General features: G+C 43.7%; 1 protein-coding gene across 1 annotated transcript in view; it reads left to right on the top strand.

The window, feature by feature from the left end:
* VWA3B (von Willebrand factor A domain containing 3B) overlaps nt 1-21,461 on the top strand; it is a 185,442-nt gene that overhangs the window by 22,755 nt on the left and 141,226 nt on the right. Inside the window, exons 4-11 of the mRNA XM_040425122.1 lie at nt 867-1,117; nt 2,496-2,652; nt 9,793-9,962; nt 15,173-15,267; nt 16,053-16,163; nt 18,830-19,023; nt 20,160-20,314; nt 21,147-21,285. Coding sequence (XP_040281056.1) covers nt 867-1,117; nt 2,496-2,652; nt 9,793-9,962; nt 15,173-15,267; nt 16,053-16,163; nt 18,830-19,023; nt 20,160-20,314; nt 21,147-21,285 — 1,272 coding nt within the window. The remainder of the gene's footprint in view (nt 1-866; nt 1,118-2,495; nt 2,653-9,792; nt 9,963-15,172; nt 15,268-16,052; nt 16,164-18,829; nt 19,024-20,159; nt 20,315-21,146; nt 21,286-21,461) is intronic.

The following is a 21,461-nucleotide window of genomic DNA, read 5'->3' as shown; positions in this document are numbered from 1 at the left end:
ATCTGGTCTTCAGCTCCTTCTGCACCAACATCTTGGCTGCTGGCAAGTTGAGGAGAGCCATCCTCCTCAGGTAGGATCACGGCAGGCTCCTCCTTTCTTTGGTACAGCAGCGTCGGTCTTGGCGCCTTTCGGTTGCGCTTTCGCTCTGGATTTGCTCCCCATCGCCTTTAAATACCGATCCATGCGGTGTCTCCGTTAATGGAGGAGTTTCTGGCCGGTAAGCCGAACAGTATCGTGGGGATATGAAAGGTTTTTGAGCGGTAGGAGACGGGCACCGCTCACTCACCGCTTAGCATGCTGGCGCCGGAACCGGAAGTCTTCCTGCCGTTTCTTGAAGGCGTCTTGCACACGACTGTATGGCTTTTCCAGTATTTTGCAGTCCGCAAAAAACGGATCTGCAAAAAATACTGATGACATCCGTGTTCTTTCCGTTTTTTGCGGAACGGACAGTTGGCTCCTGATAGAACAGTATTATCCTTGTCCGTTTGCGGACAATAATAGGACATGTTCTATATTTGAACGGGACGGAAATACGGAAACGGAAGGTATACGGAGTACCTTTGTTTTTTTTGTGGATCCATTGAAATGAATGGTTCCGTATACAGTCCGTGCATAATAAATAAATGTAATAATCTTGTCCGGATCGCTGTATTAATAGCCAGAAAGCACATGAACGTAGCTGTATTACAGGCCTTATGAAATGCTGTGGTTGGGGAGATGTCATGTTTCGGTAGGCTTGTCCCCTATTCTCACCCTAATCTTTGCTGCGTATACTCACAAGCAATATCCTTCTCCTAGAGCAGTAAAGGAATACAACTCCATTCACGTGATATAAATATAACTCCTATCTTCTTTTCATCCATTAGTTGACAGCTAAAAATGAAGACATTTTACAGAAGATTGAATCTGTTACAAACGTCATTGCACTTTACAATCGAAGACTCGACTGGCTGAAGAGCTCAAGTCGCTCAGTGTTTGGAGTGGTCCAGGAACAATCTGTAGTCATCGTACTAGACCTGAGTGCTCCTACCAAAGGACAACACAGATTGTGCCAGGACGTCATATGTCTCGTCATCAGAGAACAAATTGCACACATATCCAAGTTCAATCTTATTTGGTAAGTATGTCATTGTTCAATCAAGTATCGCATGAAAAATCTTCAGTATATAGAGGGTGAAACTCTGTCTCCTCATGTGAAGGCCTGAAGCCGGTGAGAGAAAAAAAACGTAGATTTCAGACTAGATGCAGTAAATATGTTTGTGTCCCTCTTTATATATTTATAGTCAAATCTCGCCCCAAATAATGTTTGTTAAAGGGGTTATCCTACAAATTTAAAACAGTTTTTTACTCACTTTAACTGGAGGACTTGCTTCCCTTTCTGTGGGTGGACAGCAGCTCATCAGGCACCTTGATCTCCCAGGATACATTGCAATTAGCTCTTGTTAACCCCTTCCCTCCCCTGCATAGAAAAAAGTCCCTCACATATAGCCCCAGAGATACATGTGGTATGTAATGCCCCCACAATTTGAAGCCCTTATACGGCTACTGTACATCAATGGAAAAATAAAAAAGTTATCGCTCTTGGAATGCAATGATGAAAAAAAAAAACACTTGTCCACTAAGTGGTTAAAGGGTTTCTGTCAGCTGGAAAATGGGTATTAAGCTGGCAGAGATTAGCGATGTGCTGATGTCAGCTGAACATACCTATATTAGTGCCATCTCACTATGTGCCGCTGTTATTGAGAAAAACTAACTTTTATAATATGCTAATTAGCCTCTAGGAGCGAGGGGGAAGGGGCGTTGCCCCTGCTCCTAGAGGCCCCATTCTCCCACCTCTGGCCACGCCCTGCTACACTTGATTGACAGGGCCAGGATCTGTTGGTCTCCGCTTGCCGGCCTTGTCTGCAGTGTAAATCTTGCGCCTGCGCTGTCCTGTTCAGTATTCGGCGCAGTGAGTGAAGCCGGCAGCCGGCGAGCGTCCTTCACTTGCTGCCCCTGCGCCGAATACTGAACGGGATGCGCAGGCGCGAGATTTCCACAGGAGACAGGGTTGGCAAGCGGAGCCCAACGCTGCCTGGCCCTGTCAATCTAGTATAGCAGGGCGTGGCCAGAGGTGGGAGAACGGAGCCTCTAGGAGCAGGGGCAACGCCCCCCCTGCACCTAGAGGCTAATTATCATATTATAAAAGTTTGTTTTTCTCAATAACAGCGGCAGGCAATGAGATGGCACTAATATAGTTATGTTCAGCTGACATTAGTACATCACTAATCTCTGCCAGCTTAATACCCATTTTCCTGCTGACAGAAACCCTTTAAAAGCTGCTATTCATTTATATTTTACTGGGGAATAACCCTTTTAACCCTATAACTATTCTACACAAGCCTTTGGGGACAATATTTCCAGAAGCTTCTGATGATTGCTCATCTGACCTTGGAATCAGCCTTAATACTTGACAAGTGCGCTGTAATCTGGTATGATATATTGTATATGTATAGGGTTTCAAAAGAGCCAGTGAAGTGGCATCAGAAGGTTATCCGTGTCACTCAGCACTCCATAGAAGAAGCTGTGGAATGGATCGGAAGCCTTGAGCGCTCTCCAGTGGCCAATGTGGATAGCGCAGCTGAAGCTGTGTCGAAAGCCTTGGATGACCAGGTTGTAAAAGAAGCCAAGTGCTACATAATAGCTTATTTTGTCAATGTACGGTGGATAATATATTCTGATTCTGAGTTTATGCATGACCTCATGTGCGGAGATTAGGTACTAGGCATTATAGACGTATAATAATCTATGTGTAGTTTCTATAGCTGTTTGTAGAACTAGTCTATTACAGCACACAAAGTCACAAAGAATGCTGCAGATATTAATATTTGTATATTTAAGTGTTCTGTGATTTCTTGTGCTGTAGTATCTGATGAGTTGTGATGTTTTCTTTAAAAAAAATCCACATAAAGTCTTTTTTTTTTTATATCTCTGCTAATGAGAAATAAATCAGACATGTTATGTGGGAGAGCTGCAAAAAGGGGCAAGGATTCCTGACGGAGTGAAGAACACAGCACAAACACGTACTTAGGCTACATGCACACGACGTAATGTACATTTTTTTTAATGGCCATTACATATCCATTTTAGTCTATGGGTTTATTCACACCGCAGTTTTTTTGACTGTCAGTAAAAAACCGCCATAAAAAAATAGAACATGTTCTATCTTGTCTGTTTTTCACTGACCGACAGCCCCCATACAATTGCATGGGTCTGTTTTTAATGTCCTTTTCTCAGAAAGGCGTCAGTGAAAAAAACGTCCGTTAAAAATTGACAGTTTATCCATTATTAACGGACGTTTCGTTTCACTGTGGTGTGCGTGTAGCCTAAGTGTTCCCCTTCTAATATTATTTTGGGGAGTGTGAAATGCTCCAGGGGGAATCTAGAGTCACCGAAAGCGGTAACATACCAGTTCAGGGATGGCCAACCTGAGGCTCTCCAGCTGTTGCCAAACTACGACTCCCAGTATGCCCAGACTGCCTACAGCTATCAGCCTACAGCAGGGCATGGTTGTAGTTTTACAGCAGCCGGAGAGCCGCAGGTTGGCCATCCCTGTACTAGTTTATAAGGCAAAAAAAAAAGACATCTGTCCATCCAGTTCAGCCTGTTATCCTGCAAGTTGATCCAGAGGAAGGCAAAAAAAAACTGTGAGGTAGAAGCCATTTTTCCTCAATTTACGGGAAAAAATTCCTTCCCGACTCCAATCAGGCAATCAGAATAACTCCCTGGATCAACGACCCATCTCTAGTAGCTATAGCCTGTAATATTATTACACTCCAGAAATACATCCAGGCCCCTCTTGAATTCCTTTATTGTACTCACCATTAGTGTTGAGCGAACTTCTGTTTTAAGTTCGGCGTCTAAAGTTCGGCTTCTGGTTAGCGAAGAATCCCGATATGGATTCCGAATTCCGTTGTGGTCCGTGGTAGCGGAATCAATAATGGCCGATTATTGATTCCGCTACCACGGACCACAACGGAATTCGGAATCCATATCGGGATTCTCCGCTAACCGGAAGCCGAACTTTAGACGCCGAACTTAAAACAGAAGTTCGCTCAACACTACTCACCACCTCCTCAGGCAGAGAGTTCCATAGTCTTTTCCATAATCCTTTTCTATGTTTGTGTACAAACCTTCTTTCCTCCAGACGCAGAGGATGTCCCCTCGTCACAGTCCTGGAAATAGATGATGGGAGAGATCTCTGTACTGACCCCTGATATGTTTATACATAGTAATTAGATCTCCCCTCAGTCGTCTTTTTTCTAAAGTGAATAACCCTAATTTTGATAATCTTTCTGGGTACTGTAGTGCACCCATTACAGTTATTACTTAGTTGCCCTCCTCTGAACCCTCTCCAGCTCTGCTATGTCTGCCTTGTTCAGAGGAGCCCAGAATACCAAGTATCTAAAAATGCACCAAATTTATCATACAGCATGAGGCGCTGTGAAGAATTTGTTGCATCTATAGTCTATCTAGTCTAAGATGTCTGTATGTAAGACAGTATTAACCACCTCAGCCCCCAGTGCTTAAACACCCTGAAAGACCAGGCCACTTTTTACACTTCTGACCTACACTACTTTCACCGTTTATTGCTCGGTCATGCAACTTACCACCCAAATGAATTTTACCTCCTTTTCTTCTCACTAATAGAGCTTTCATTTGGTGGTATTTCATTGCTGCTGACATTTTTACTTTTTTTGTTATTAATCGAAATTTAACGATTTTTTTGCAAAAAAATGACATTTTTCACTTTCAGTTGTAAAATTTTGCAAAAAAAAACGACATCCATATATAAATTTTGCTCTAAATTTATTGTTCTACATGTCTTTGATAAAAAAAAAATGTTTGGGTAAAAAAAAAATGGTTTGGGTAAAAGTTATAGCGTTTACAAACTATGGTACAAAAATGTGAATTTCCGCTTTTTGAAGCAGCTCTGACTTTCTGAGCACCTGTCATGTTTCCTGAGGTTCTACAATGCCCAGACAGTACAAACACCCCACAAATGACCCCATTTCGGAAAGTACACACCCTAAGGTATTCGCTGATGGGCATAGTGAGTTCATAGAACTTTTTATTTTTTGTCACAAGTTAGTGGAAAATGATGTTTTTTTTTTTTTTTTTTTCTTTTCTTACAAAGTCTCATATTCCACTAACTTGTGACAAAAAATAAAAACTTCTATGAACTCACTATGCCCATCACGAAATACCTTGGGGTCTCTTCTTTCCAAAATGGGGTCACTTGTGGGGTAGTTATACTGCCCTGGCATTCTAGGGGCCCAAATGTGTGGTAAGGAGTTTGAAATCAAATTCTGTAAAAAATGACCTGTGAAATCCGAAAGGTGCTCTTTGGAATATGGGCCCCTTTGCCCACCTAGGCTGCAAAAAAGTGTCACACATCTGGTATCTCCGTACTCAGGAGAAGGTGGGGAATGTGTTTTGGGGTGTCATTTTATATATACCCATGCTGGGTGAGAGAAATATCTTGGTCAAATGCCAACTTTGTATAAAAAAATGGGAAAAGTTGTCTTTTGCCAAGATATTTCTCTCACCCAGCATGGGTACATGTAAAATGACACCCCAAAACACATTCCCCAACTTCTCCTGAGTACGGAGATACCAGATGTGTGACACTTTTTTGCAGCCTAGGTGGGCAAAGGGGCCCATATTCCAAAGAGCACCTTTCGGATTTCACAGGTCATTTTTTACAGAATTTGATTTCAAACTCCTTACCACACATTTGGGCCCCTAGAATGCCAGGGCAGTATAACTACCCCACAAGTGACCCCATTTTGGAAAGAAGATACCCCAAGGTATTCCGTGAGGGACATGGCAAGTTCCTAGAATTTTTTATTTTTTGTCACAAGTTAGTGGAAAATGATGATTTTTCTTTTTTTTTTTTTTTTCATACAAAGTCTCATATTCCACTAACTTGTGACAAAAAATAAAAACTTCCATGAACTCACTATGCCCATCAGCAAATACCTTGGGGTCTCTTCTTTCCAAAATGGGGTCACTTGTGGGGTAGTTATACTGCCCTGGCATTCTAGGGGCCCAAATGTGTGGTAAGGAGTTTGAAATCAAATTCTGTAAAAAATGACCTGTGAAATCCGAAAGGTGCTCTTTGGAATATGGGCCCCTTTGCCCACCTAGGCTGCAAAAAAGTGTCACACATCTGGTATCTCCGTACTCAGGAGAAGTTGAGGAATGTGTTTTGGGGTGTCTTTTTACATATACCCATGCTAGGTGAGATAAATATCTTGGTCAAATGCCAACTTTGTATAAAAAAATGGGAAAAGTTGTCTTTTGCCAAGATATTTCTCTCACCCAGCATGGGTATATGTAAAATGACACCCCAAAACACATTCCCCAACTTCTCCTGAGTATGGAGATACCAGATGTGTGACACTTTTTTGCAGCCTAGGTGGGCAAAGGGGCCCATATTCCAAAGAGCACCTTTCGGATTTCACAGGTCATTTTTTACAGAATTTGATTCCAAACTCCTTACCACACATTTGGGCCCCTAGAATGCCAGGGCAGTATAACTACCCCACAAGTGACCCCATTTTGGAAAGAAGAGACCCCAAGGTATTCGCTGATGGGCATAGTGAGTTCATGGAAGTTTTTATTTTTTGTCACAAGTTAGTGGAATATGAGACTTTGTATGAAAAAAATAAATAAAAAATCAGCATTTTCCACTAACTTGTGACAAAAAATAAAAAATTCTAGGAACTCGCCATGCCCCTCACGGAATACCTTGGGGTGTCTTCTTTCCAAAATGGGGTCACTTGTGGGGTAGTTATACTGCCCTGGCATTTTCCAGGGGCCCTAATGTGTGGTAAGTAGGTAAATGACCTGTGAAATCCTAAAGGTGCTCTTTGGAATATGGGCCCCTTTGCCCACCTAGGCTGCAAAAAAGTGTCACACATGTGGTATCGCCGTATTCAGGAGAAGTTGGGGAATGTGTTTTTGGGTGTCATTTTACATATACCCTTGCTGGGTGAGAGAAATATCTTGACAAAAGACAACTTTTCCCATTTTTTTATACAAAGTTGGCATTTGACCAAGATATTTCTCTCACCCAGCATGGGTATATGTAAAATGACACACCAAAACACATTCCCCAACTTCTCCTGAGTACGGCGATACCAGATGTGTCACACTTTTTTGCAGCCTAGATGCGCAAAGGTGCCCAAATTCCTTTTAGGAGGGCATTTTTAGACATTTGGATACCAGACTTCTTCTCACGCTTTGGGGCCCCTAGAATGCCAGGGCAGTATAAATACCCCACATGTGACCCCATTTTGGAAAGAAGACACCCCAAGGTATTCAATGAGGGGCATGGCGAGTTCATAGAAATTTTTTTTTTTTGGCACAAGTTAGCGGAAATTGATATTTTTAATTTTTTTCTCACAAAGTCTCCCGTTCCGCTAACTTGGGACAAAAATTTAAATCTTTCATGGACTCAATATGCCCCTCACGGAATACCTGGGGGTGTCTTCTTTCCGAAATGGGGTCACATGTGGGGTATTTATACTGCCCTGGCATTCTAGGGGCCCTAAAGCGTGAGAAGAAGTCTGGAATATAAATGTCTAAAAAATTTTACGCATTTGGATTCCGTGAGGGGTATGGTGAGTTCATGTGAGATTTTATTTTTTTACACAAGTTAGTGGAATATGAGACTTTGTAAGAAAAAAAAATAATAATTCCGCTAACTTGGGCCCAAAAAATGTCTGAATGGAGCCTTACAGAGGGTGATCAATGACAGGGGGGGTGATCAATGACAGGGGGGGTGATCAATGACAGGGGGGGTGATCAATGACAGGGGGGGTGATCAATGACAGGGGGGTGATCAATGACAGGGGGGTGATCAATGACAGGGGGGTGATCAATGACAGGGGGGTGATCAGGGAGTCTATATGGGGTGATAACCACAGTCATTGATCATGCCCCTGTAAGGCTTCATTCAGACGTCCGGATGCGTTTTGCGGATCCGATCCATCTATCAGTGCATCCGTAAAAATCATGCGGACATCTGAATGGAGCTTTACAGGGGGGTGATCAATGACAGGGGTGTAATCAATGACAGGGGGGTAATCAATGACAGGGGGGTGATCAGGGAGTCTATATGGGGTGATAACCACAGTCATTGATCACGCCCCTGTAAGGCTTCATTCAGACGTCCGGATGCGTTTTGCGGATCCGATCCATCTATCAGTGGATCCGTAAAAATCATGCGGACGTCTGAATGGAGCTTTACAGGGGGGTAATCAATGACAGGGGGGTAATCAATGACAGGGGGGTGATCAGGGAGTCTATATGGGGTGATAACCACAGTCATTGATCATGCCCCTGTAAGGCTTTATTCAGACGTCCGTATGCGTTTTGCGGATCCGATCCATCTATCAGTGCATCCGTAAAAATCATGCGGACATCTGAATGGAGCTTTACAGGGGGGTGATCAATGACAGGGGTGTAATCAATGACAGGGGGGTGATCAGGGAGTCTATATGGGGTGATCACCACAGTCATTGATCACGCCCCTGTAAGGCTTCATTCAGACGTCCGGATGTGTTTTGCGGATCCGATCCATCTATCAGTGCATCCGTAAAAATCATGCGGACATCTGAATGGAGCTTTACAGGGGGTTGATCAATGACAGGGGGGTGATCAGGGAGTCTATATGGGGTGATAACCACAGTCATTGATCATGCCCCTGTAAGGCTTCATTCAGACGTCCGTATGCGTTTTGCGGATCCGATCCATCTATCAGTGCATCCGTAAAAATCATGCAGACATCTGAATGGAGCTTTACAGGGGGGTGATCAATGACAGGGGGGTAATCAATGACAGGGGGGTAATCAATGACAGGGGGGTGATCAGGGAGTCTATATGGGGTGATCAGGGGTGATCAGGGGCTAATAAGGGGTTAATAAGTGACGGGGGGGGGGGTGTAGTGTAGTGGTGCTTGGTGCTACTTTACTGAGCTACCTGTGTCCTCTGGTGGTCGATCCAAACAAAGGGGACCACCAGAGGACCAGGTAGCAGGTATATTAGACGCTGTTATCAAAACAGCGTCTAATATACCTGTTAGGGGTTAAAAAAAACACATCTCCAGCCTGCCAGCGAATGATCGCCGCTGGCAGGCTGGAGATCAACTCTCTTACCTTCCGTTCCTGTGAGCGCGCGCGCCTGTGTGCGCGCGTTCACAGGAAATCTCGCGTCTCGCGAGAGGACGCGCCGGCGCGTCCAGGAGGAATGAATCAACCACCTCCAGGACGCGTCTGTGCGTACAGCGGTCCGGAGGTGGTTAATAAGTCTGCCCAGTAGGTTCATGCACATTTTAAAACCGTGATTATGTACCCGTACTGCTTATGGAGTCTGTATTTTATTCTGCCAGAATCATTTTTTTTCTCACTGATTTATATTAAATTAGTGAGACCAAAAACCTTCTGTGTGCCTCCATATAAAACAAGAGGCATGCACAGTTACCCACAGTTATGGGACCATATTGGGGATATAAAAAATTTGCAGACCTCAAAATGAATACGGTTGCCTGAATGAGCCCTAAGTTGGTGTATACTCTGGTTTAGCGCTTGCTGCTAAAGTGCTTGAAATGCTGATCATAGACAGTTAAACAGCATTTATTCTTCAGACCTTCATGCCCATGGTAGGGTTCAGAAGGTGTTACAGGTTAAAAATGAAAATTTTAACATTGCCTCTTTCATCTAATTAGCAATGTGTTTTATATTGCAGGTTGAGGCTATTTACTACTTCTCCGTTGCGGATGCACCAGTGGCGAAGATGCAGAAATTTAAGCAAAGCCTAGAAAACAACCCCTGTCCATTGCATGTTGTGTGCTATAATCCACAGGAAACTGAGACTGTAACAACGCTGAGTGAGTTAAGTCGTCAAACCTCAGGAAGGTATGTGGTTATAAACTAAAATATTACATATATGGAAGGTCATAAAATATACTCTACTACATTAGTTTACAAATGCATACTATTGTCTAGACCGGGGTGCACAACCAAAGCCAAGAGCCAAGAGACGTCTCGTTCCTATACACTTGAATAGAAATGAGCTGTCCCATTGAAGTGACTGGGATGGCTTGTAATTACACCTGCTCACCATTGAGATGTTGACGGCGAGCAAGTAAACAATGAAGGGAAGGCTGCGCTCGCATGGAGCACGGCCTACTCTTCAACCAGCTGATCAGCAGAGGTGCCGGGTGTCGAACATCCGCCGATCTGATATTTATGACCTATCCTGAGGATAGGTCATCAATATTAAAATCCCGGAAAACTCCATTAAGCACTATTCTGGTTGTATACCAGAACCATAACAATAACCTTACCTTCTGTTACAGACAATGGTTGTGGAACCACTGTGCCAGTTAACTGGTTTGATTTTGAGCTATTCTTGAGGGCATTACTGTCACGGATGAGGAATGGGAGGGAACACCCCACCGACAACAGGAGGGAAGGGAAAAGCCCCTAGGCCTCACGAAAAGGGTCACCTCCTATATAACCCTACTCCTTGCCCTGACTCCTATCCGTATGGGCACACCTCGAAGGTAGGAATGCCCATACACCGGAACCTGGAGGCCCTGGGGACCCTAAAGATCCCTATAGGTATTGGCAGGGCTTGAGACAACCCGTTCCTTCCCAGGTGAAGTCTCCCTGAGGCCTAGTAACAACAGACACGGGGAGGGAAAACCACAACAAAGAAACGAGACACTTAACTTCTGTAGAGATGGACGAGCAGGAACTCCAGAGAGGACAACACACCAACTCTTCCAAAATCAAATGAAGCCAGAAAGGTGAGGTCAGTCTATCTAGTCTAAGATGTCTGTATGTAAGACAGTATTAATAACTCTGCCCAGTAGTTTCATGCACATTTTAAAACCGTGATCATGTACCCGTACTGCTTATGGAGGCGTTATGACCATTAAGCTACACCTGAAACAAGGGGTGTGGTCATTAACAACAACAACAACAACAACAACACTGAAGCAAAAGTAACCAAAGAGACTGTTGGATTCCTTCACGTGTAACCAGTCTCTTCGATCTTCTGACATCTGTCACGGGCGGGATGGTGACAGTACCCCCCCTTCTACGGGTGACCTCCGGGCACCCAGGGCCAACCTTATCGGGATGAGCTCTGTGAATGTCTTTCACTAGACGATTAGCATTAACATCGGCCGCTGGAACCCACATCCTCTCCTCCGGTCCGTAACCTTTCAAGTGAACGAGATACTGGAGGGATCTACAGAGGACTCTGGAGTCCACATTCCTGTTGATCTGAAATTCTAAATTACCGTCCACCATGACAGGAGCGGGAGGTAAGGAGGATGGCTCAACAGGTTCGACACATACCGGAAGACTGAGAACCAGAAAATGTGCCAAACTGCGGATGGAACCCATATGCCCCAAAAAACGGCGACTTATCAGTGGACTCCTGTCTACAATTATTAATGGCAAATTCGGCTAACGACAAAAATGAAGACCACTCCTCATGATTCTCCAAAATAAATCATCTCAAGTTAGTCTCCAGATTCTGATTAGTGCGCTCAGTCTGTCCGTTCGACTGAGGATTAAAAGCCGAAGAGAAGGACAATTGTACCCCCAGTCGAGTACAGAACGCTTTCCAGAATCTGGAAACAAACTGAGTCCCCCAATCAGACACCATATCAGAGGGAATGCCATGTAGTTTTACGATGTTATCGACAAACACCTGTGCAAGAGTTTTGGCATTAGGTAGAGCTGATAATGCTATAAATTGCGCCATTTTACTAAAATGATCAACTACCACGAGAATCTCGGTTTTTCCAGAAAAATTTGGTAAACCCGTGATAAAATCCATGGACAAATAAGTCCAAGGTCTGGATGGGATGGGTAGCGTAAGAAGAGATCCCGAAGGCCGAGTATGTGTCACCTTAGCATGTGCACAAGTACTACAGGCTGACATATAGTCCTCAACACACTTACGCAACCCCGGCCACGAAAATCTGCGAGAGATGAGATCGACAGTGGATCTGCTCCCAGGGTGTCCACCAAGCACCGTACAGTGATGTTCCTCGAATACCTTGTGACGTAATTCAGAAGAAACAAACAACTTCCCCGGAGGACAAGAGTCCGGAGCATCCTCCTGTGCCTCCAACACCCTGGCCTCAAGATCAGTATAAAGAGCGGATATGACTACCCCTTCAGATAAAATGGGACTAGGGTCATTAGACTAACCCCCCCCAGGAAAGCTACGCGACAAAGCATCCGCCTTGATGTTCTTAACCCCAGGGCGGTAAGTGACGATGAAGTAAAATCTGGTGAAAAACAATGACCATCTGGCCTGCCTTGGGTTCAGTCGCTTAGCTGACCCCAGGTAGGCCAGATTCTTGTGATCCGTAATTACTGTAATAGGGTGAATTGCTCCTTCCAACCAATGCTGCCATTCCTCGAACGCCAACTTAATGGCCAGCAATTCCCTATTCCCCACATCATAATTCCTTTCAGCAGTAGAGAGTTTTTTAGAGAAAAATGCACATGGGCGCCATTTACTAGGTGAAGGACCTTGCGACAAGATTGCTTCTACCCCTACCTCGGACGCGTCAACCTCAACAATAAATGGCTGAGTCACGACCGGTTGCAGCAGAATAGGGGCCGAAGCAAAACATTCTTTCACAGCAGAAAAGGCCTGTAATGCCGCATCAGACCAGACAGAAATATCCGCACCCTTCCTAGTCATGTCTGTTAAAGGTTTAACCACCGATGAATAGTTCAAGATAAATTTACGGTAGTAGTTGGTAAACCCCAAAAACCGCATAAGCGCTTTCAGATTTTTGGGTCGATCCCAGTCCAACACGGCACGGACCTTCTCAGGATCCATACGAAAACCTGAGGATGAGAGCAGGTAACCCAGAAATTGCACTTCCTGTACAGCAAATACACACTTTTCCATCTTAGCATACAACTCTCTTAGGATCTGTAACACCTGTCTCACATGATCCTGATGAGTCTCCATATCAGGCGAATAAATTAGTATGTCATCAAGGTATATAACGACAAACCTCCCCACCAGATGATGAAAGAGGTCATTGACAAAGTGTTGAAAAACCGCAGGAGCATTGGTTAACCCAAAGGGCATGACCAGGTTTTCAAAATGACCCTCAGGGGTATTAAATGCGGTCTTCCACTCATCCCCCTCTTTAAACCTTACCAGATTATATGCCCCCTTCAGATCCAACTCTCGGTAATATACTCTCGCATCGCCTTTGTTTCGGGTTCCGAAAGATTATACAACCGAGATTTGGGCAATTTAGCTCCAGGAATAAGATTGACCGGACAGTCATACTCCCAGTGCGGAGGCAACTCCTGATTACTACTCTCAGAGAAAACATTTGAAAATTTCGAAATGTACGAGGGTACAGTTTTAGTGGTCACTATAGAGAATGATGCATTAAGACAGTTGTCCATGCAAATATCACTCCAATCGAGAATCTGTCTCGCTTGCCAGTCGATGTTAGGGTTATGTTTGCTTAACCATGGTAAGCCCAACACCAACGGAGCAGGCAGACCCCCCAATACATAACAGGAGATAGATTTCTGATGCAAATCACCCACACGTTGACACTCATCCCCAGAAGAGTATGGACGCAGCTTAAAGTATAATTTACATGACTCCCTTAACCGGATTAAATTGTCACTACCCCCGGAAAACCTGTCCGGGAGAGCCACCTTCGGTTCAGGACAGGCCTGGGACCCACCACCGGAACCAGCAGCCTGTGGACTCTGAATCTGCAAAACAGTTGCGCGGAGGTCTGCATCTGTTCGACTAGTGCAGACATAGTATCCATGGCTGCACAGATCAGAACAAAAATGGCGGTATGGGCTTGGGATAATGTCACGGATGTAGTAGGGGAGAACACCAAAAGACAATCAAGAAGGAAGGGGAAAGACACTAGGCCTCACCGCTAGGGAAGGAAAAGGGTCACCACCTAAAAAAAACCCTGCTCCTGGCCCTAACTCCTATCCGTATGGGCACCTCTCGATGGTAGAGATACCCATACACGGGAACCTAGAAAGCCCTGGTGAGCCTCAGATGCCCTAAAGATAATGACTGGGCAGAGACCACCTGTTCCTTTCCTGCTGAAGGAACTAGAGTCTCACTGAGGCCTAGTAAACAACCGGGGGGGGGGGGGGGGGATACAAAACACGACAAGCGGAACACTTAACTTCAGAGGATGAAGGATGAACAGGACTTCAACACGAACCACACTCCAGCTCTTCCAAGACCAAATGAAGCTATCCCAAGCAAGGAGTGATGGGAAAAGTCAGACTAAATAGGGCGAGGTAGAGGTCACATGATCCACACCTGAACTGGACATACCAGCAACACACAGACAAAGTGAAACCAAAAGAGGCTGTCAGATCACTAATGCATAGATAATATTCAGACCTTCTGGGACATGTCACAGATGTGACAATAGGTCATCAGCAGGGACGGACTGGGAATTTAAAGTGGCCCTGTAAAAAAAAAAAACTAAAAATGGGTCCATTTTGTAGGCAGGTGCAAAATAACAGGAAGAGGGGCAACACAAGTAGGTGGGGTCAACAATACCATAGTGCAAAATACCATCCCAGCAGAACTAAACAACAGTGTAGCTCAATATACTGCCCCAAAAGCTGGCCATCAATAGCTACTATTTTCTGTCCTCGTCCTACATTTGTCTTTGATTAAGATGTGGGGCAGGGTGCTTAGAAGGTGACGTGCGGGCCACAGCAGTTGAATTCAGGAGGGCATGTGTGGTCGCTGGCTGGATACATGAGTACCTGATTCTCACAGCGTTAATAACTGTTAAAAACGTATTATGTACCCAGTTAACGGCAGAGAGGAGGACTTGGGTGGCCCCCGGGGGGCATTGGCCCTACGGGAAATTTCCCTGTAAGGTCTATGTCCAATCCACCCCTGGTTATCAGTAAGTAAAATCTCAGAAAACCCTTTTAATAAAAAGCTCTGATTTTTCATTGTGTGAATTGATTAGGGTTGTTTTCAAAAGATATCTAGATTTTTTACTTCTGTCCCTTTTAGTGATAATGTATTAGAAGCTTGTTTCAACGTATTGTATTATTTCTAACAGGTTCCATGTGTATTTGGAGCAAAATAAAGAGGACAGGAAGACAAGTCAGTCCAATGGGTATCCAGACATGCCAGAAGCATCTGAAGATCTCCCAGGTAAAGTTTTCCTGGAGGAAACATAACATAAATGTGTTCTGAGAGTGTTATGGCTGACCATAGCAGCCAGTCAGACCTCTTATATTTCCAAATGTTATAGAAAAACTGTTCTTGCATTTTTCCGTAATTTCTATACTATAAGTAAGTATGTATTAAGCCCAAACACTGGGGGTCATTTCTCAAAGACTGGCTTTCTACGCCGGTATTTGATAACGCCTGCACCTCCGGAGGAAGCGCCTAATTTATGACAAGATGCTGGCCTCATCATATAATAGACGCACCTCCGGCAGTCCAAGTGCCTGGAGTGAAAAACCGCTCCACTCCCTGAGTACAGTAGTTTTTTTGCCTGCTTGTAAAATTTTTAGGCGATGCTCTGGCCTCCTTCACACCCCCGCCACTTCCAAGTGGCGAAGACGGCATAGAAATGCCTGTGTGACAAAATATTGTTGCACAGGCGTTTAAACAAAAATGTTTTTAAAAAATGTTTTTAAACAAAGTGTGCAAAATGTTTTTTAAAAATTGCACGCTGTATATCATACCATGCACTCCCCTAGACTTGCTGTATTCTTTGCTTCTTGTGGATCCTGAATCCCAGAAACAGAGCCTCACTCAGAAGTAAGCCGCCACAATACAATGTGCAGTATGGCTCCACTCACGCACAGTTTTTCTGGCCAAAAAGTGCATGCTTATGGACTGAAAATGTATATAGGACATGTCTTTTTTTAATTCAAATGATTTGGGTATATTTGCTTTATAACATCAGTATCAAATAAATATCATTTTAGAACTTGACCTGTGGAAGGATGAGCTTTTGATCAGGAATGAACTGGGTGAGGCTCAGGAGAATCTGAGACGACTTGAAGACATATGGAAGACTTTCTACCACTCAGAAGATGGTAAGTCAGGTTTGTACATTTACTTGGTTTATCACAATTCATAGGGAAGTCAATTGCTTGGTCAAGCATGCTTTACATTTTTAGACCATTTTCCTTTCTTTGTATTCTGAAAGTCCCTTCAAAAGGGTAAGAAAGCATTAAAAAAAAAAACTGTCTTCAAACAAGTACAAGTAAGATCTGTTCATTTGTGTATTTCTTTTGCAGGAAAACATACACTTTCCACGGTTGAAATTCATGTGACTGTAAAATAAAATAAAAATTAAAAGAGCCTGTCAGCTCTTCTGATGTTTCTGTTCTAGTAAATACTTGTGCAGCCCATGAAAATTCAGTTTGCATTGTGATGTTCCACTGTTATTCCTCTTAGAAATGTATGAATAAATTGACAACTGCTTGTCAAGAAGGTGTGCCCCTACACATTCTGATATTATCAGCACTGATTGGACCATTATAAACAGTGCAGGGACGCCCCCCACTGGAAGCACCTAGCTGTAAAGGTATTCATGATTTACTAGTAGGAATTACAGAGGTATGGAAAAATGCAGAGTTCTAAGAAACTATACTATACTATGAAAAATGCAAGTATTGACTTAAATTGATATTGTCACGGATGATATAGCAGATAGCTGGAAGTTATGGATAAACATCCGACTGGCTTGATCCCAAACTAAGGAACATAAAGGTGACCCCTGTAAAACCCTAAGAGCTCACCCTGACTGCTAAGCACATACAAAAGGTCTCAGAGGTAGACGATTGCATGCCCTCGTACCTAGACTGTGTGACACCTGAAAACCCTATAATAGTGAGGGGACACGACCACCGGCTCCCTGCACTTAATACGGAGGGAGTCAGGGTCACCTAGAATCAAACCAGAAAAGAAACACAATACAAGAAAGGACTTATCTGAACAAGCAGTAACAGAAGTCTCCAGCAGTGATCACTTCAATCCAGGAAGTAGTATAAACCGCAAAGTGAGGCAGTATGGGAGGGAATATAAAGGGAGGCAATTAGTGTGAATAGATGACCGCCGGGAGAAGGAAAGGAGATGACAAAGTAAAACCAAAACAAAGAACATCATGCAAGAGGTACAGAAGAACGTCTGCCAGACCTTCTCAGAGAGCTGGCGGTGACAGATATGTCCACAATGTTGATATGTCTACTTTAACAAATAGAAACTTTTTTTTAACTTTTTACTTAAAGAGGCTGTGATGCTCTCTACTGTAATTGGACCGCACTACAGCCAGGGAGAAGGAGACGTCCATTGAGAAACTGGGCATTCTCCTCCTCCCTGTACCGATGATATTAATTTCCATACCAGGCGGGAAAAGTAAAAGGGGGGCACAGCGGGGGGACGGAGCGGCGCCCAGACAAACTAGTAAGCGATATTACATCCCTGCACCTGCTAGTTATTTCATAATGTCTGGACCCATAAATGGTCCTCTTTAATTCTCTTAAAGGTGAAGCTCTGATGTAAAGGGGTTATCCTATGATTAATGAAAAAACAGAAAACCAGACATCATACAGTACATGACAATCTCTCTCTAGCAAAGCAGAACCAGCCTTGTACCTCACATGGATACAGAGCTCTCCCCATTCATTGCTCAGGGGGGGTGTCCTGTCTGCTCTTGATAGGTCTCTCTAGCTTGCTAAAGCTTGTAAAGAGCTACAATCTGTTTGTCTGCCTGTGTATTGGCTGCTGCCTGTTTCCTGATCGTCTGCCATCTGACCTGACCTGCGTTTGTTCTGTATACTGATCCTGTGCTGTCTGCCCTGACCTCTGGACTGTTTCACAGATTTGCACAAACTCTGCCAGCCCTGACCTTTGCCTGTTTCCTGACTTTGTGTATTGCCTGTTCCCTTGGTGCCATGCAACGGTGTCTCTGATTCCCGTTGGTCTGCGGCAGTAATGCCTCCCCTGGGCACTTGCAGAAGCTCATTTGCATACGTTTAAAAAGTGTCTTTTTCATGATCTCGACGACGGACACAGAAAAAAAAGGTACCATTGTAATGAGGGTCAAAGAGTCTATAACCTAACCTGAGCGGTCTAAAATGCTCAGATTACGTGACAGACTCTCTTTAATATTAATATACATAAGGTGACTGTTTTAGGGTGGGTTCACACTAGCGTTATGGAGTCCGTTATGGCTTTCTGTTATAACAGGGTTATAACGGAACATAACGGAATCCATAAGACGGAAGGACGGATCGGTTTTGCTGCCCATAGACTTGCATTATGACGGAATGCAATACGGATGCCTTTAAAAGGCATTCCGTTTGTTCTCCGTCCTAATAGAAATCTATGGGAATCAAAACGGATCCGTCTGGTTCCTGTTGTGCAAGACGGAAAACAAAGTCCTGTCGTCAGGACTTTGTTTTCCGTCTTGCATAACGGGACCCAGACGGATCCGTTATGTTTTCCCATACACTTCTATTAGGACGGAGCAAAACGGAATGCCTCTTAAAGGCTTCCATTTTGAATTCCATCCTATGGATTCCATTATGTTCAGTTATAACCCTGTTATAACGGAAAGCCATAACGGACTCCATAACGCTAGTGTGAACCCACCCTTAATAGGAATTACCTAATTGAACCTCGTACTGCATTGTTATGTAATATATATGCAAATCTGAGCGTATGTACTCAGTGCTTTATATCTATGTGTTCATAGAAAAGAACCGCATCACTACTGTAGAGGAGACTTCTGAAGACTGTGTTAGCTCAAAGGAATGGCTGAAGAAGTTTGGCCTAAAAGCACAGAAATTGTTGATTTATGATGCCCTTGCTGATTGTGCCTTTCGTCACAGTGATGGAGTAGTTGATATAAAAACCAAACCAGAGGATGAGTCTATACAGACAGATGCGGTATGTACTGGAAAAGTTACAATAATCTGGGCTGGAGTTTTAAGGGTTTACAGTTTGTATAGTTTAAACACAGTGGGGGAGTATAGGATATAAAATATATAAGGGGTCATTTATTATATTGAAATATGCTTATATTAGGCGTATTTCAAGCAGTTAGTTGCGCCGCAATTTGCGACTTCTCCCAGCTCACGCTAGGTCAAAAATTGCATCCGGATGCAAGCCGTTTTTCACTGAAGCCTCATTCGCTTCTATGGAACTAGAGCTGCATGAAAAATGCAAAATATAGAACATGCTGCGATTTTTCCTGAACGCAGAAATGATGCATGAAAAATAGATGGGTCACGATTCAGTCCAGATGCTATGCGTTTGATTCACGAATCGCACTCTGACGCAAAACTTGCTCGTGTGAAAGAGGTCTTGTGGAAAGACATGCAGAAAAAAACTGCCTACGTCACGTAATTTTCTGCCACAAAATCTGAAACGTGTGAAGGCACCCTAACGTTTGTGGAGTGTTAGGGTGCCTTCACACCAGCAGATTTTGTGGCAGAAAATTCTGCGACTGAAAACCAGTTACATTGATTTGAATGGGGCAGCATGCACATGGATTTCTGCAAGCTCCATTAAGGTGAATAGAACTGATTTTCAGTCGCAGAATTTTCTGCCACAAAATCTGCTGGTGTGAAGGCACCCTTAGGCTACCTGTACATGGGTGCAGCTGTCCGCACAGATTTCTGTGGGTTTCCACACCAAAAAACTGCATGTGTTACGTGCAGTTTTTGGTGCAGATTTGCTGCAGATTTGCATTGAAAAGGGTTAAATCCGCAGAAAAGAACAGCACAAAGAATTGACATGCTGTGGAATTTTAAATCCACACAGCAAATCAGTTTCTGCATGGAACGAAAAAGCAAAGTGTACATGTGATTTGTCTAATCTATACACTTTGCTGATTCTGTACTATTCTTGTTTTGTTCTGCACTAGAATTTGTGCGGAAAAACTGCACTTAATCTGCAAGGTGTGCATGTAGCCATATTGGTGTGGTATTGCCAAGTATGAGTAAACTTAGTTTTGCCTCTGAATATTACAAAGTCTAACTATGCTTTGAGAATGCATTTCCAATCTTTTCTATGACCTACAGGAAAACAATATGAAATGGATCAATGCTAAATACTGTGACCGTTTTGTCCATATGCTTTGGGAAGATGGCTCTGTGGTGCATGTGCACATCAGTAAGGAGAAGTGCCGGTGGTATGAGGAGAAACTGAAGACCGCACTAGACAAAATGAATAGAAGGTGATAGGATTTTACACTAGTCACATTGGGCCTTTGTGTGTTTTGTGTATTACCGTATTTTTTACTTTATAAGATGCACCCGATGATAAGACGCACCCCAGGTTTAAGAGGAGGAAAATAAGAAAAAAATATTTTTCATCAGACCTCATATCAGATCCTCAGATCAGACCCCCATAAATATCAGGACATCAGATCAGGCTCCCATATAAGGACATCACATCTGACCCCCTTATCAGGACATCACATCAGCCCTCCATATCAGAACCCCATCAGACCTCAGATCAGCTTACAATGTCAGACCCAAATCAGACCTCAGATCAGCCCACATTGTCAGACCCCCATCAGACCTCAGATCAGCCCTCAATGTTAGACCCTATCAGACCTCAGATCAGATTAAAGTAAAAACCTCCTCTTACCTATCCTGCACCGCGGCTCCTCTTCACCTCCGGCAGAAGTTGCACTCCCCTGTCTTCCCGACCTGCGCAGCTCTGTACGCGGTCAGGACAGTGAAGTGCCGGCCCCAGCATGGAAGACCGGGGAGGGTGAGTACTACAAGCGCTTCCGCTCCCAACTCCCGACACCTAATTCATACTAGTGAGCGCTTCCCTAATGGAAGTACTTACTAGTATTCTCTTTATAAGACGCACGGCTATTTCCCCGCACTTTTGGGGGGTAAAAATGCGTCTTATAAAGCGAAAAATACAGTATTACTGATTATTTACCAATAGAGATGGGCCGGAAGGATAACATAAGGATGAACCTTGATAAATTAAAGTTTTTGACCATGAGATTTTACTGTTACTAAATATAAGTTGTTTTCCACCTTTCTCAGGATCAGATGGCTCCAGAATGGGAGCAGGGAGCTGTTTGGTACTATCCTTGAAGATCAAGTGTATATTCTCATTGATACATCACATTCCATGAAGGACAGGCTGTTTTTAGTGAAGGAGAAAATATTGCAGCTTATGCAGGTAAAATATTATTCTGCAAAGCAGAAATATTATTGGTGGATTTAATTAATCTACAGAAAAAAATTTGCTGATTTTTTTTATTTTACATTTTTTGAAAAAGAAACTTATTTTCTCACTCGTATCATTGGAGGACACAGGACCGTGGGTATAGCTGCTGCTGCCGCTAGGAGGCGACA

The sequence above is a fragment of the Bufo bufo genome, chromosome 3 (genome assembly GCF_905171765.1).
Source record: "Bufo bufo chromosome 3, aBufBuf1.1, whole genome shotgun sequence".
Taxonomy (NCBI): domain Eukaryota; kingdom Metazoa; phylum Chordata; class Amphibia; order Anura; family Bufonidae; genus Bufo; species Bufo bufo.
Note: the sequence above shows the minus strand (reverse complement) of the source record. Positions and strands in the feature narration are given on the sequence as shown.